Source organism: Carassius carassius, chromosome 30, assembly GCF_963082965.1.
Source record: "Carassius carassius chromosome 30, fCarCar2.1, whole genome shotgun sequence".
Lineage (NCBI taxonomy): Eukaryota > Metazoa > Chordata > Actinopteri > Cypriniformes > Cyprinidae > Carassius > Carassius carassius.
The window spans coordinates 2,524,832-2,541,787 of record NC_081784.1 but is presented as its reverse complement, the minus strand read 5'-3'; the positions used below and the strand labels follow the sequence as shown (position 1 = coordinate 2,541,787).

Here is a 16,956-nt window from a genome sequence, read left to right as displayed (position 1 = left end):
TTTGTTATTTTTTCAGCTAAAATTAAAAAACTCACAACAAAAACTTTAACTGAAATAAATAATAATAAAATATTCAAAATATCAATAAAACCTATAAAAGTTTCTGAGTAGTAGTCTTTCAGCTAATCCATGAACTTTGAGTCTTAAACCAAGTTACATGACAAACAAACACAACCGTATCGTGACCAGAACCAAACATAGTCAAGATAACAATCTACTTTTCTGAAGGCAAACACATGTGCTTTTACTGATGCATGACATTTTGGCCATACTTTTTACCCTCTTATTTTGCAGTCCAGTGCAAAATAATAAATAACTCAAACTCTGAAAGAAACACCTCAAGACCAGTTGGGTTAACAAGCATCTCAAACTAACAGAATAATAATCCGGTAAATTCCTCATTCAGAGCTGCTATATCATAAGACTTTAGTCAGAAGACTAAATAAATATATATGGATTGCTTGAAATATATAGTTAATAAATGCTTTCAGTGTATGGAAAAGAGCAGTGTGAACACTTCTAAAAGCCATCAGTGTTTCCCAGAAGGAAAAACGTTATTCAGGTTTGGAGCCACATGAGGTTACTTTCTTTGCTTACGACTTGTTTGCTCAAAATGTCTTGTAGTGAAAGTTAAATTATGGCAAATCTCTCTGCACTTTTGTGAAAACTTTTTTAAAAATCTTCAGGCTGGGCCAGTGAACAGAGATGAGATGCTTCACAGTAATTATCCAAAGATTTTACAATTGAAATGCATTGTCATTTTAAACAGGCACCCGACCGTCCCTCCTGAACATATGCTTCTGGAAGCCTGTGGTTCTTTTGATCTTTTGAGAGAAAACGAGCTGGAGAACCACATGTGCTTGACATTATTGTCCTTTTCTCTTTAAATAAATTAAAGGGACAGTTCACCCAAAACTGAAAATTTCATCAAGGTTTACTCACTCTCACTTTGTATGGAACAAAAATGAGGTTTAAATTTAAATAGGTTTAAATTATAACTGAACTGTCCCTTTAAGAACGAATTCAAATTAACATTTGAAATGTCCTGCACCAAAACAACATCAAAGATCAAAGAGATGAATAATGCTGACTTTGTTTTCATTTTGATTCATTTGTTGTTCATTTGCAAATTGTTCTGTGTGAGATCAAAGAAACTAGAGAAAGACATCAAAACACAGAAAAATGAATTTCTCACTTTAATTAAGAAACATTCAATGTGTGTGCAAGACAGCAATTAAAAGCAATAATGTGGGAAACAGCCATTGATTTCAGTATTTGATCCCAAAGCTGATATAACATGAGCGACAGATGCAAATACTGTAGAAATATATCATATTCAAATGCATAATTACAAAAAACTGCAACGTTCAGACTTCGTTGTTCTTATTAGAAAACATTAAACAAGCCTAAAGTAAGTTATTTAAAAAGACAGTAGTGCATAAATACAAACTTATATTAACCATGTACTGAAGCAGAAGTAATTAAAAACAAAGAATGACTTACTGTTCTGTTCATCAGGTTTAGCAGATGTTTGCGTCTTTCTTTCTTTGGCTCTTAAACACAATCCCATCTTCTTTTCCTTACTGATTGAACAAACCAATTATAAAGCTCGCGTTGTATTTAATTACTATTCATAACTTTTTATCACTTGACTTTTTCCCACTTGCATCAACCTTTATTAATCTGAGATGTGTTAGAGAAATTAGAAATTATATTTGTGAAATGGTTTATGGAAGGTCAAGTGTGTCTTAAATGGTATAACAAAAGTCATAATTATCATTTTAAAAGGTCTTACATCTTGGGATGGAAAAATGGATATAAATGAATTAAATACGTGAGTGCTTCAATTAGTAAAATAATTTGTGGTTTGTTGTGTTTGGACATTAACAGTATTCATTTTATTTGTGCAGGTCTTAAAATATCCTTAAACGTCTTGCATTTGATTTTAAAAACAGATATCCAGCACAAAAGTATATTTAACTGTGACAAGAAAAAATACACACTTAACCTTTAACCATGATATGTATTAAAAGGTAAAGCAAAAGCATTTTATATGATTTTTTCATTATATAAAAAAAATTACCTTAAAGGTCATAATTTCACGTCCATATAAGCATGACTTTCCACTGTACTTTCTATATCTTCCAGTTTTGTGGCTATTCCAGCATCAATATCGAGCCACATCTGAGAACAACTCTATCATTCAGCTTTAGTAACATGGAAAACATTCTTTCCTCTTCAAGTCTCAACATCAACACTCAATCTAGACAGCGGCCAGCCTCTTCAGAACTCGTAGGGTGAAATCAGAAGGTTGACCCGTGCCAGATGTTTGGCTTGGAAAGTGCGGTCAGCGTATTCAGACATCTCCACCTCCACGCTGAGCTCCTGCGGGCCTCGCAGCGGCTGGACCAGGATCAGCTCTCCGGTCTGACGGTCTGAGCGCTGCATCACGAACATGCTGCGGGCGTCACCTCCGCCTGCGATGCCAAAGCGAAGGCTGTCTGGACCCGGCCGACCAGGAGCCGTCGCAGTGGCCATGCGGAACAGCGTGGCCGGGGTGCGCAGGTTGGACGGCAGAGACAGGTAGTGGTAAGAAATGGTCTTAGCGGCAAACGGACATGAGCGGCTCTCCATGGGACAGGGATTCCTTTCACACTGGCTGTGGATCATTAAACACTACAGATCAATTCCAAAACCAGTCCCAAGAACTTTACTTAAAGGGATACTCCAATTATTTTTGCAATTATCACCTACCCCCATGTCGTTCCAAACCCATAAAAGCTTTGTTCGTCTTTGGAACACAATTTAAGATATTTTGGATGAAAACCGGGAGGCTTGTGACTGTCTCATGGACTGCAAAAGTAAATTACACTGTCAAGGTCCAGAAAAGTATGAAAGATGTCCTCAGAATAGTCCATCTGCCATCAGTGGTTCAACTGTAATGTTATGAAGCGAAAAGAATACTTTTTTGTACGTGAAGAAAACAAAAATAACGACTTTCAACAATTTGTCTCCTCTGTGTCTCTCTGCATCACCGTAGCGTCATTTTGGAGAACATCGCTGAACGCAAAGAGCATACGATCTTCTGTGTCAGCCGCGCCACAAGGATATGTTTTCTACGTGTATTTACATAGCTTTTATGTGTTTGGAACGACATGGGGGTAATTATTTAATGATAAAAATTTCATTTTGGGGTGGAGTCTCCTTTGAATTGATAATCACAGTTATCATTTTTAAAAGCTACGATAAAACATATTACATAATTAAATACTTGTGATTTAAAGGTTGCTTGCAAATGAATCTGTCAGAATGCATATCCACTTTTAAATTTGGAACCTCATTTCCACCATAAAAGAAAAAAATATATGCTTTGAAAAATCATAATTCTGATATTTATTTCATAGTTATGAAGTAAAAAATGTAAATGGACATACTAGGTCCTAATGATGCAATGTAAAGTCAGAATTATAACATACCAAGCCATAATTGATATGAAACTTAAGATGACTGTCTCATAATTATGACATAGTATGTCATAATATTGACTTTTTTTCATAATTTCGTTTTGGCATAATTTTGATTTAGTATGTCATAAATTCGCCTTTTATCTCATATTTATGACTTATGTCACTGAGATAAAAAGTCCAAATTTAAGATACTAAGTTACAGTTTAGATGAAATTGAAAAGTCAGAATTGAGATCACATCGTTTTAACAATATGATTTTAGTATATAATTATTCTGACTTTAATCTCATAATCATGATTTACTATGTCATTATGATATAAAAGTCCAAGTTAAACATACTAAGTCATAACTGAGAGGAAACTGAAGTCAAAATGATGAGATTACATAATTTTAACTATTTGACTAAATGTATTATGATTCTGACTTTTATCTCATAATCATGACTTAGTATGTCATTATGAGATAAAAGTCCAAGTTAAACATACTAAGTCATATTTGATATGAAATAAAAAAATGTCAAAATTATGAAAGTAAATAAATTTAACCATATGACTTAGTCATGATTATGAGATAAAAGTTGGAATTATCATAGATTTATCCAGTCATTTAGTTAAATTTATACGATCTCATAATTTTGACTTTTCTATTTCATCTCAATTATGACTTAGTATGTTTAATTTAACTTTTTATCTCATAATGACAAACTAAATCATAATTATGATATAACAGCTGGAATTATTATATGTCATAATTCCGGCTTTTTTCTCATAATTATGAATTAATGTCATAATTTAGTTTTCCTTTCATCTCATAATCATGACTTAGCATGTCAATTTTGACATGTCATAATTTGCCATATCTCATAATTTACCTAATAATTATTTTATAATTATGACAGCATTTCATTATTATGTCTTTTCATTTCATAATTACAGAGCTGTGAATAAGTAATAAATTACAAATACTCAAGTTACAGTAATATTAAGCATATTTTAAAATCAGAATTGTACTTTTCTCTTTTAATTTTATTTTTATCCATCCACGTGATTGGATAGAGATCGGTCCCGAGATTCTCATTAAATCAAATTGCACATAGAAATCTTTAACTACCAGCTGCTGTTAATCATGGCTGCTGGAAGCACATTCAATCATCAATTCAGTGTTATGAGCATCTTCCTGTAATATGTTAAGGTAACATCATACTATTGGAACGAGTTGTCAAGTCTCCTGTTGTATTTACTTGTTGTATGCAGTAGGTAATCAGACAGCTCACTAGGTGTGCATGCTGTATGCTGTAACTCACAAAGGTGATGTTTTGACGTAGCTGATGTTGCCCAGCGAGGGTGGACACTCTGGGTTAACACACTGGAAACCTCCTCCGCTGTTGATACAGGTGGTGCCATGGCTGCAGTTGTGCTGTTGTGTAAGACATTCATCCACATCTGGAGCGCCCGGAGGAAAGGGAGAGATTCGATTCAGAGAGGGGAGAAATAATAGAGTGAGAGAAGATGCATAGAGCTGGAAATGCTGGCTACATGAGGGAATTTTCATTTAGACTTTAAATCTGATTTGTGTACAGTTCTCTAATTATGGTAGACGTGTTCCTGGCTGGATTTCTGAGTGGGATCATCTTTGTAACAGCATCACGTGTGTTAAAATACATTGTACATTTGATACTTTTCAATCACTTGTGCAATATCTAAAACTGAAGTGTCCTTAAAATTTATTTCTATAATTATTGTTATTTAAAATCTGTATTTCCTGTTTAAATTGTCTGTATTGAGCCACATCATTGCACATCTGACACTCCATGGCATTACATACAATTTCATGCAAGTTATATGCTTACATTTTAAATGCATTAAATATTAGTAATTGTGTATTGTCTTCATACCAAATTTAATATATTGCTATCTTTGTTACCCTGTCTATTTGCTGTATATAGACAAATATTTATAATCAAGCCACATGTTTTCCACCTGCCCAATGAAAAGCTATTTATTTGAGAATTAAATATATTTTATTTTATTTAGATTTTCTAAAAGAGCAAGCATTTCATTCACCAGTGGTAAGAGATTACTTCAGATTACTTTCTGTTTTTTTTTTCGTTTCCTTTATTTATCTAGATGATAAATTAAATATTTTAAAGTATTTTAAAATGATATTTGATTTATTATTTATTATTCTAAGATAATCATAATTTCAACTAGAAAATTATCCACACTTTAAATGCATGAAACTCCTGCATTTAAGCCAAATTTCTACTACATGGCAGAAAAAAATATAATATTTAATATTTTGTTGTATTTTATTTCATTCCATTTTATTTTGATTTTCTATTTTATAGAAAGAGTTTCATTGGCCAGGTGAAATTCTGATTATTTTAGAATAAAATGATAATTATTTTATTTTGTTTACAATTTTATTCTAAGGTAATCAGAACTTCAACCAAAAAGAAAATGTCAATTAAACTATTCAAGGAGTAAATACAAAACATCAGAATGATGGCATTTATTTTATTTATTAATAATGTTTTTTGCTTAATGCGGCAGAAAAAAAAGAAAAAAGGAACAGCCTTAAACTTGACAGTACATACAAATAATACAACAACACAACCTTATTTAAATGTCAGACTTACACTACATAAATATTAGGGACTGGTCACAAAAATCGACTAGTTGTCAAAAAAAGTTTATTTAGCTAGGTCAAATATATTGTTTATTTATTTTAGTTTTGGTTTTTTATTATTATTATTATTATTATTATTAATGCTACTACTGAAAATATTGTATATTTTATTTTATCCAATTTTTTTTATTTGCAGTTTCATGATCAGCCAAAACATCTCTCTCATTTGTTCTCCAAATGTACTTAAGCCACACCAGCCAAAACCCGAATCAACTGCTTCTCACTATTTGTCTTCATCTACCCACTTCATTTACACCTGCAGGGCTTTGCAAGGTGTAAAACCACTAAAATCAGAGGCTCTCTCAGCAAAGACGTCATACGGGTTTGGACCGACATGTGGGTGAGTTAATAATGTCAGGATGTTTATTTTTAGTTGAACTATTTATTTCTTACTCTCCTGTGACATCAGGCTGTAAAACACACTTATTCCCAACCTTTATTTCTAAGAGAAGAGCGTTTCTCACTCACCCTCACAGCTTCTTCCATCAGCGAGCAGCTTGTGTCCGGTGGGACAGGAACAATGGTACGATCCCGGGACGTTCACACAGGCGTGACCACACAGAGGCCCTCCACGCTCAGTCTTATACACCTCACATTCATTCACATCTGGGCACATGCACACATAATAACTCAACATATGATTACATGTGTGGATTTGACAAGAGACAGCGACAGAAAGGAAATGAGTCACGAAAATAAAATACACCTTAGGGAAAATATTCTTTGAACTAGTCCTATAGTATATATATAACACATTAAAAAAAATAAAGATTCTGAAAGCTGTGAAAGAGATCCTATTATAACTTAATATAGATTTATAGTTTTAACAATCAATGAGATATTTCAGAATATGATATGTTTCATCTCATATTTTTAAATATGCTTGTTCGATTATAGATATGGTGATGTTATCACCATCTGAATCTAACCATGTCATGTCAACTAAGTGAAAAGTCAGCTTCTTATTTATTATCACGTCAATTAATTGTGCCTTTATTTCAAGCTGGTGTGCCTTTAGCCCTGTTCTACTGTAAAAGCCAAACTTTTGATGAAAAAGCTAATAATTAATTGAATCATAAAAATTTTACACTAAATATATATATTATTTTATATATAAATCATAGTACTGTGAACATGTGAATGTATTGTTAAATTATTAAAATATACAACTTTTTATAGTACGCCTAAATATTTTAGGTCAGAAAAGGTTTGGCTGACAAAAATCCCTGATTTAAATAGTTATTTTTTTACTTGATCTGACATGTTAAAGTGGCCCTTATTAAGTGTCATCTTCTATCATTGTTAATATTACATTTAGCATTTACTGGTATAATCATTGTAATGGACAGCCTCCAGTAGTTTATTGCTTTAATGCATTTGGAGATCTCCACCAAAATCCCTGTATGGACCCACCCTGACAGATGCTGTTGTCTGAGGTGCCACTCATGTGGAAGCCTGCGTCACAGCTGCAGTGTTGAGCTCGGTCCACTTTGGCACAGCGGGGCTTTCGGCTGAAAGCTGGGTCATTCATGACGCTCCACTCCGGAGGCGCTGAGAGAGACAGAGAGGAAATGGAAAAGAGGAGGCTTAACCTCCCACAAACACACAGACGGCGCATATGAATAACAAACATTCACATGCATGCTTTCATTTAAAGACCGGAACACAGGTTAAAGGTGAAGTGTGTTATTTTCTGCATTTTCTGAAGACGTCCCCAACATTATGTTAGTGGGTTTTTAATTTTTAGGCATGAATGTGTAGTTGATATTAGGGGCGGGTGATCCATCCACTACCTACTTTTCAATCTAAACATGATTGTTACTGTAGTTCAAGATTAAATGTGAACATACATTTACTCATCTCACACGCACAAAAACAGATTCAGTATTACTCAAAATGAAAAAAATTATATTTGTGATATTTAACATTTAATTACTTCAGTTTTTTTTTTTTGTATTTAATCCCATTTTAATAATCAATGTCTTTGCTGCTGTACTTTGATGATCTAATTCAACCATCCTTATAAGCAAAGATTATTTTTGTGTGTCATTTTTTTATTATTGTTTAAGAGTGTTGAAATTTCTTTTCCTACATCCTATTCTTCATGCATTCAGAATGGTAGCAGAGCTGAGAGGTTTGTTTGAGGTGCGCCCTCTACTGTACACACGTGAATATGCATTTTCTTCTGCCTGTTGTACAGTATTTGCATGCAATTAGTATCAATATTGTAATGCATTACTTTTAAAAGTAACTTTCCTCAACACTGGTGGGTAACCTTTTTTTCATACTATGGAAGCCAGTGGCTTATGGAAGCCTATTTCCACCAAAAAAAAAAAAAAAATAAAACAAGGTAACCGCAACTTTTTATCTCGCAATTCTGACTTCATAACTCACAATTGCAAGATATAAAATCAGAATTGCGAGTTCATAGTCTCTGAATTATTTTTAACGGAATTGCAAGTTTCCATAGTGGCTACTGTCAACTGTTTGGTTATCAACACTATTCAGAAAAATACTTATTTTGTGTTCAGCAGAAGAAATAAACTTTTTTTGGAACAGCTTGAAAGTGAGTAAATGATGACCGAATTTTCATTTTTGGGTGAACTATCCCTTTAAAAATTAACATGAAATAGAATCACAATAAGATCGTGGGTCACCGATCCTTCCTGAAAAAATCTTTATATGATATTTTGGCCATATCATCCACCCCTAGTTGATTGGGTTCCCAGATTCCCTTCTGTCCCATCCTCCTGTCTGCCTCTGACACGTATAGAATAGATTCCTGAAACACAGACCTGTCTGCGTCTGGTATTGACATTGACTCCCGCTCCAGTTGTGTGGACAGGTGCACTTGAACTGGTTCAGAGCCTCCACACAGGTGCCGCCGTTCTGACACGGGTTACTGGCGCACACGCTCACATCTGTGTGAAAGACAACAGCCTTATGTGCTGACCTTATGTGTCTGTTCTCTGGTTAGCTGGGATCAGTGATGCTACAGTTCACAATAAACAGGTTTGATCGCAAATCAACCCAAATAAATGATGTAAATGGTGGCTTGACAATGCTTTTAATCTTAAAATTAGAAATTAAAATATATGCGGTATACAGAAAATCTATCTTATTTTTTAGGACAATTAGACAAACGATTTACATTGCCAAAGTGAACCCGGGTCTTTTACTTTTTTTGTGCAAAATATTATAAAAAATTTTTATTAATTAAAATGAACATAATGTAATGCAATAATATAAACCAATGATTTAATGCAACATAAAGGTTACACAAAAATTATTATACAATAAATAATTATATGCTCTCATGAAAATAATGTCACAGTGCAAAATATCTTATGTTTCTTTACTTTTCTAATGCTAAAATATGACCCAAAAATGTTTCATTAGATTCATCCTGAATTGTCGTGTTTTGTAAAGCCTCTAAATCAATATGGAACAGTAAAAAATTAATCAAATATATATATATAACTATATATACAATCAATGATTTAAATCAACATAACCTTATTTATTTATTTCTTTAGTCATCCCTCCGTCTATCCATCCTGTCATGAAAATAATGACACAAAGCAAAAATAACTGTTCCAGCCACTTACTGTATTAACTGGAATACCGATCATAGATTTGCAATGCTAATTAAGGCTTAATAAAAGAAATAGTTGAAATTCCCCAGATTCTTATCTTCGGGTCTGTACAGAGCTGAGGATTATGTGTCCATGGAAAACACCTGAATTGTTAAAGGAATTAAACGAGCCCACATTCTTCCCTATTTCCTGTACAGAATGGCACAGTGAAATGAAACAGATCTCCTGGAATGTTAGCAATAGAGTGTTGAAACTGAGAAATGGAATGTTGAGCGGCTTCTAAAAACCAGTTCATCTAAACTGCGTTCTCTCGTTATTCATCGCTGTCACATTCACAGTATCTGATTGTGAATGGTTGTGAGGTCGGTTAGGTTTACAACAGCTAGTGTGCCACGCAACATCTGTCTACAGCAGCTGCGGGGGGCAAATTTACTGATGCTGATGTAAACATCTGTAATGGACAGAGAGAGCATGCTTGAGAGGCTCGTGGACAGAAGAAGACAGAGATGAGCAGATAGAGCACTGATAGCTACACATGAGATCCCTGAAGCGCTGATGCAGCTGTCCCTTAAACCACTTTCTTTTGATTTGGTTATTTCTGTAATAAAACAGTAGTGATGTAAGTATAGGGTGTAATGCTGTGGTTGAGTATCTGGTTTAGATGATTCATAAATGTTTTCAAAAATATGCTTAAGATACAGTTTACATCATTGTGGGATATTGTCAAAAACTATATGCAAAGTAAAATGAAGTTTAATCAGTGTATAAAATTATCAGTTTTAGTCTTCGTTCAAAACAGTAAAAGTTAGGACAGGAAGGGATAAAGGATAATAATAGAAGAGAAAAAGTGAGTGCATAGAATTTTTTATTATTATTTATTTATTTTATTATGAGGATTGCAGTTAGATGCTCACAGAAAAGATCAGTTTTAAGTTGTTTCTTGAAGATTTTGTCCGGAAGGAGATTTTATTTCACTCAGATTTCTGTGCCTTTATAATTTTTATTATATTTAAATTTAAATTTCTCTTTTTTTTTTTAGTTTTGGTCAATACGTCAACTTAAACTTATTTCTTCAATATAAACTTATATACATAAAAAATTTTCTATTTTATATATTTTTACACTTATGTGAAGATATTTGTAGTGAAGATAATTGTATGAAGATATAAACGAAGATAATCCCTGTGTTATGGATTAACAAATTAAAAATGTACATAAATTAAATGAATTAATATATAGATATTTCACATTACAGTAATGTGAATGGGATGATGTGCTAATGCTTAATTGTTATGAAAAAGTCCAAATGCTATATATATATATAATATATTGCACCTGGAATGTGTTCTACATTTTCTGTATTAAGAGTGAACGAGTAAAATCTTTGGAATCAAAAGTTTTTTCCGACCAAAGGAATGTTTCTTCGCCAGCAGTGTCCTTCTTATTTTCTTTCCCAGAAAGCTTAAGTGCAAGAATATACAGATGTAAAAGGTTCACTTTAGTTCCCAAAATATATCAAAACTGCCTATGAACATAGTTATGTTTTTCTCAGCAAGCCTGAAAGGTGCATTCGGACCTCAAAACTCTCAAAATAGACTCCCTTACACCCGCCTACGGAAATATAGACATTACACGGTCTGTGCTGCCTTTAACCTAAACGCTCCCCTCAAACACACGGCCCTTTCAAACACACTGCGGCACGCTCGCCCCGTCCCGCTGTACCACAAGGAATGTCCCAAATGCTGCCAGCAGCGTTATTAAAGGAAGTCATCAATAGCATGCTTAGCATAGTTGCGTGCTATCGGACCATGGGCATGCTTAATGAGATGTGTGCATGAGCTTAACCTCTGACCTCTGAGACTTCATACAAAACACAGACCGAGGTACACTACCAGTCCAGAAGTCTGAACACTTCTATTTATTCTTTATTAAGATTTTCTTGTTTTAGAATAATGTTAAAGTCTCAAAGTTATGAAATACCTCAGATGGAAGTGTGATGTCTGTTACTGCTTTAGAGTGGAAAATAAAACAGATTAGATGAAAAAGAACAAAAATAGGAATTTTGGGATATGAATTAATGAGAAATATAGTTTCTTACACAAGAAATAGTCACAACCTTTATGTATGTATGTATGTACTTATTTATTTTAATATATGTATAAATGGGTTCTCATACTCATGCATAGCATTGGTTTCAGCCTTGGGATTTTTTTTCTCTAAATTTTGAGTCTTATTTAAGAATTAGTTTTAAGATATAAACTTAGAGATATAAACTCAGAATTGCAAGAAGAAAATCTAAATTGTGAGATAAAAAGTTGCAATTGCATTTAAGAGTTTCTATGTAACTCCAATTCAGAGAAAATCACAATGACCTATTTTATTTGTTTTATTCCATTGTAGAAATAAGCTTCTATAAATACTAACTTCATTACTATTATTATTATTTTATATAATTTATGAGAATATATATTTATAAGAAACATCTCAGCACTGTCACCCTGAATGGGATTACAGATTACCCAGCTCACAATACCACAATAAAACGGTAGTCTTGGTGTTCTAGAAACCCCTTTCAATGATTCATTGATTCACTCACTTGTTTTGTTGCTGTATAAATCAAAGTTTTTGAATGAATCTGTTGAATCGATGATTAACTCATAAAAAGCACACACTTGTTTACTTGATGGATGAAGGTGTGTTTTTGAATGAATTGATTGCATGAATGATTCAGTGACTCTTTCCGGAATGAATCAGACACTTGATTAGTTTCTGAAGGAATCAGCATAATGGCAGTCAAATGTTTCATTCCTGAAACAATAATTGAATGATTCAATGATTCACTCATAAAGACAGTTGTTGGTTTCCATCCAGTTTGAATCAACGGTTTTGAATGAATTAATTCAAATGAATTATGTACATTATGTATTGATGTTCCATGATTAACAGTGTGTGATACACATTAATTTGAAGCTTTTCGACTCACCTTTGCAGACGACACTGACTCCGCTCCAGGTACCGTTCTCATGGCACACGCGTGTGCCTGGTCCTATCATGCGATAACCCTGAGAACAGGTGAAATGGACCTCATGACCCACCAGGTACTTTGAGCCAAACTTCCTCCCATGGGCCGGAGCCAACAGAGGTGGACATGAAGATTGAGCTAAAGAAGACATGAGAGGAGAAACACATCAAGAGAGAGGAATGTCAGAGTAGAACAAGGTTAAATGAGGGCCAGGAGTCACACGTGCTGAAATGTGTTACTGAATGTGGGAACTTTCATGAGAAAAGATTGGAAATGCCTTATTTTATACTGACAGAATAGGCAAAGAATACAGAAAAATAAAGACCTGGTGCTTGTATGTTTTATTTAAGTAAACATGAAATTGAGGTTGACTCTATATGCTTTATTAATTCACATTCCTGGTCATATTGCGCACAATTAATGCACCAAAAAAATTATAATAATAAAAATAATTGCACATCAAAATGCTATAACTTAAAGGTAAATGTAAAGTTACTAAAAATTTAAATAAAAAAATAATGAACAAACATTAAAATTATTTAATGTTTCCAATCCTGCTCTCTCTATTTTTTTCTTGAATATTCAGTTTTATTCTATAATATGTCACATTACAGCAGTAAATTAGACTTTTAAACTAAACCAGTTCTGCAAAAATCTTAAATATCTCCAAAATATCAAAAAAAAAAATTAAAATGGCTGTGTTATTATAAAAAAAATACCATTGTGCATTTTCTGTTAATGTAACATTAAAAGTCACATTTAAAGTGTAAATGACTTTGTATTATATAATATGTGAAAGGAAACAACTAATGCATGATGGATTAATAATAATAATAATAAAAAGTCTAGATAAAACCGACACAGCGAGCAATATATATATACATTTTTTATTTTTTTTCAAGTAACTTAGCATTTTTAGTAACTTAGGCACTTGTTTTTCTTTTTGTCACATTGGGAAATGAGAAGAATGCACAATCCTATCACTTCAGTGCTTTAATGTAGATGTAGAAGATGATCTGTAGTTTGTCAAAGAATCTATTTAATATTGTCCTGTCAAGCACTGGCTGCTACAAATGCTGAAGTAACTCCTGATCATTCCTGCCGCCAACCCCGGTTCATGAACTGTGCATCAGCTTGAGCCAAATGACACAGCTACACATCCGACCCGTTCACATCATCTGTAGAGTGCTGAGCATTAACTCCTTTCCAAACCTGAAGAAGCCAACCACTCTTTTTAAAGGAAGGAAGTCATTTCATGCTTATATAACACAAATAGGTTTCTAGAGATCTTTGATTTGTTGGAATTCTGAACCTCATTTATTAGGATGAATAAATCCTCTTTGTGAGAATTACTTTCCAAAAACAATTTTTTTATCGGCTGAATATTTTTGTCACCAAATGACACACACAATTTCATTCAATAAACACATTGCAGAGCAAACATACATGAGAAAGTGATTGAATTAATTCCAATAAAAGACTTTAGCCAGAAACTATATTTACAGTAAAGCTGAAGTATATGATTTTTTTTCTGTGGTAAAATATTTTGTCCTATTCTAGTTTCATATGCAAAAACATTGCTCTGTGTGCATCCCGATGCAGCATCATTGACTCAACCAATGGCACAATCAATATTTTCGCAATTTTGTTTGCTGGCGCTAGAGGTGCAGACTTTTTTTAAGTGCACTGAAAATGCATGAATATATTTGTAATGTTTTTCCAGTTGAATGATGAATACTGAAGTACACAGCGGTACCACCTGTTGAAAAAACTGTATGTTTACACCATTAGTGTCTCATTTTATACAGTATACATAAAATTATATATACTATCTACCCTGACTAAAGGTGTGTTTACATTAGGGAAATCCTAGGGTCATTTTCCATGCAAAAGGGCCAATTGTCCATTTTTTCAATTTCAATAATTCCATTATTAATTTTATTTATTTTGTTGGTTATATATTTTTTTATATTATTTTTGTATTATGTATAGACTATTTCAATGTTTATTAAAAAATTGCTTTTATATAGTATTTACATTTTCAATTTTCATTTTAACTTTAGTTTAAATTTTAGTAATTTTGTCACAATCCATTTTTAGTTTTGGGGATTTTTGTTACATTTCCGTTTAGCTTTATTTTATATTGATATCAGTTTTAGTCATTTAAGTAACTATAGTTACATTTTTTACAATTATGTTTTTTAAGCTGTAAATAAAACAAAGATGATTGGAGTACATATAAGAAAATACTATTTTAGTCTATCTACTTCAGCATTTCATGTTTCATTTAATGTGTCTCTTGTAGTAATTACTAGTAATTTCTGAGTGAAAATGGTTTCAAATTAACAAAATTTTTTCAGTATACCTTTAGTGTTTCAGGTATTATTTGTGTTTTAATTACAGCTTTACTGAAAGCAATTTTTGATAACAGTGCTGGCCTCGAATAATCAGTAAGTCAGAAATAAACATGTGCATTTATTAAAGAAGAAAGAACCGGTTACACAGTACATTGATATAATAAGATATATGAATATGTCATGTGTTATGGCACTTACACGAGGACTGGTCTGCTTGTGGGAGCTTGGACACTGAGTTTTGAAGGTTTGTGAGTTTGGATTTAATAATCCGTAGCCCTTCGGTGAATCGGATCTCGTGTCCTTTAAGAAACTTCTCCATTTGACGCAGCATCCCCATCACTCGATGCTTATCCATACAACCCTGAGGCAAAAAAGCACAATCATCCCAGCACCTGGTTACAATTTGATGGCAAGCAGTTATCCCGATATTACAGATTCGCCCGAACACAAGCTCATATATGGAGGAGATATAAAGAACATTCCCACTAAACATTAGCTTTGTATGAAAATGAAAAATGCCACATATGAATGATCAAGGACAGATGTTGTGGGTAATGTCATGCACAGGGACTCCTGTGTGGCATGGCATGAAAGCTCAGGCCAACACAACTGAGTTCCCTTAGAAACACAAATATTACTCCAGCAACAATTTATCAGATGCGATGTTGTCTCAGATGCATTTGGACCGTGCATTCGCTCAATGGGCAACCTGTAGGTCCTCTCCAGGAACCACATGTAAGAGTCTAATACTCGCTTTTTCTCTTCAGCTGCTTGATGGCAGTTCTACAGAAAGCTGTTAGGCAGATCTCTACAACCTCTGTCCAAAACACTGGCCTCCTGTATGTTATTCATGGCAGTTTAATACAGTCTCATTAGAGGAAATGTATTGGCTTTAAATTTCACTAAGCGCCATGCCATAGTAAATAAAGGCAGAGCTGATCTGGAAAAAAATACAAAAATGCATCTGACAGATTTAATGATATAACTTAAATTGCTGGCTCTGAAACCTTTTGGACACTCAAGTCACACTTAAAATGTCTCAATGTCATTGAATTAGATAGTAGACATTTTAGCTATGCAAGTGGGATTTATTGTGAAGAAAATATAAAGCAAAACTTAAAAAGAAATTTGTAAGGATGAAAAAGATGAATAGATAGATAATAGATATATTGTTAAAAAGCTACACTATGAAGAACCGACTTCATAAATCCACTAAAAATCACCAAATTAACTAAAAGTCACTGAGCAAAAAAGATGAAGAAAATCTTGCAGAATTTGAGCAAGGATGATTCTTAACTTGCTATTTTGTTTGTGATACCACAATTCAGTACTTTTGGAACAATTACAAATTAACAAAACAAAATATCATTCAATATTTATTCAAATTAATTGATCTACTCTATGCCAAGCTTGTCATAAGTTTGTAATTGAGGCTGTTTAGATTTTTGAAACATACCATAATAATAAAAAATCATATAATGCACTAATATGATTGAAACTTTACATTATAATTATATATTCATATAAATATTATAGAGCTATTTTGTAAATATCAATAATAGAATTATAAATATACGTGCATACTCACCTGCGCTGAATCATTACAGTCGTACAATGATAAAAAATTCAGTAGAAGATAAACTGTGTATGATAACTTCATTCTCCTATTTCTGGCCAGGACTCTGTAAAAGCTCGTCTTGTGTTCTTCTTGTGTCGGTTGTTTTTAATCCTTAAGTGTGTTCACGGTTCCAAGCTGTGGAGTCTAAAAGTCGTTGGAAACAAACCTGAGAGGAAATGTTTGATAAACTGTTGCAGGAGTTAGTTAA

At 33.2% G+C, this 16,956-nt stretch overlaps 1 protein-coding gene across 1 annotated transcript; it reads right to left on the bottom strand.

The window, feature by feature from the left end:
- Positions 1 to 2,250: 2,250 nt before the first annotated feature.
- Positions 2,251 to 16,935, bottom strand: LOC132111078 (fibulin-7-like). The gene is made up of 8 exons (XM_059518245.1): positions 16,719 to 16,935; positions 15,329 to 15,491; positions 12,735 to 12,911; positions 8,951 to 9,076; positions 7,569 to 7,706; positions 6,624 to 6,761; positions 4,771 to 4,909; positions 2,251 to 2,659 (listed from the first exon to the last, which is right to left on the bottom strand). The coding sequence occupies exons 1-8, from the start codon at positions 16,788 to 16,790 to the stop codon at positions 2,284 to 2,286; spliced, it is 1,329 nt and encodes a 442-aa protein (XP_059374228.1). The 5' UTR covers positions 16,791 to 16,935; the 3' UTR covers positions 2,251 to 2,283.
- Between the last annotated feature and the right edge of the window lie 21 nt (positions 16,936 to 16,956).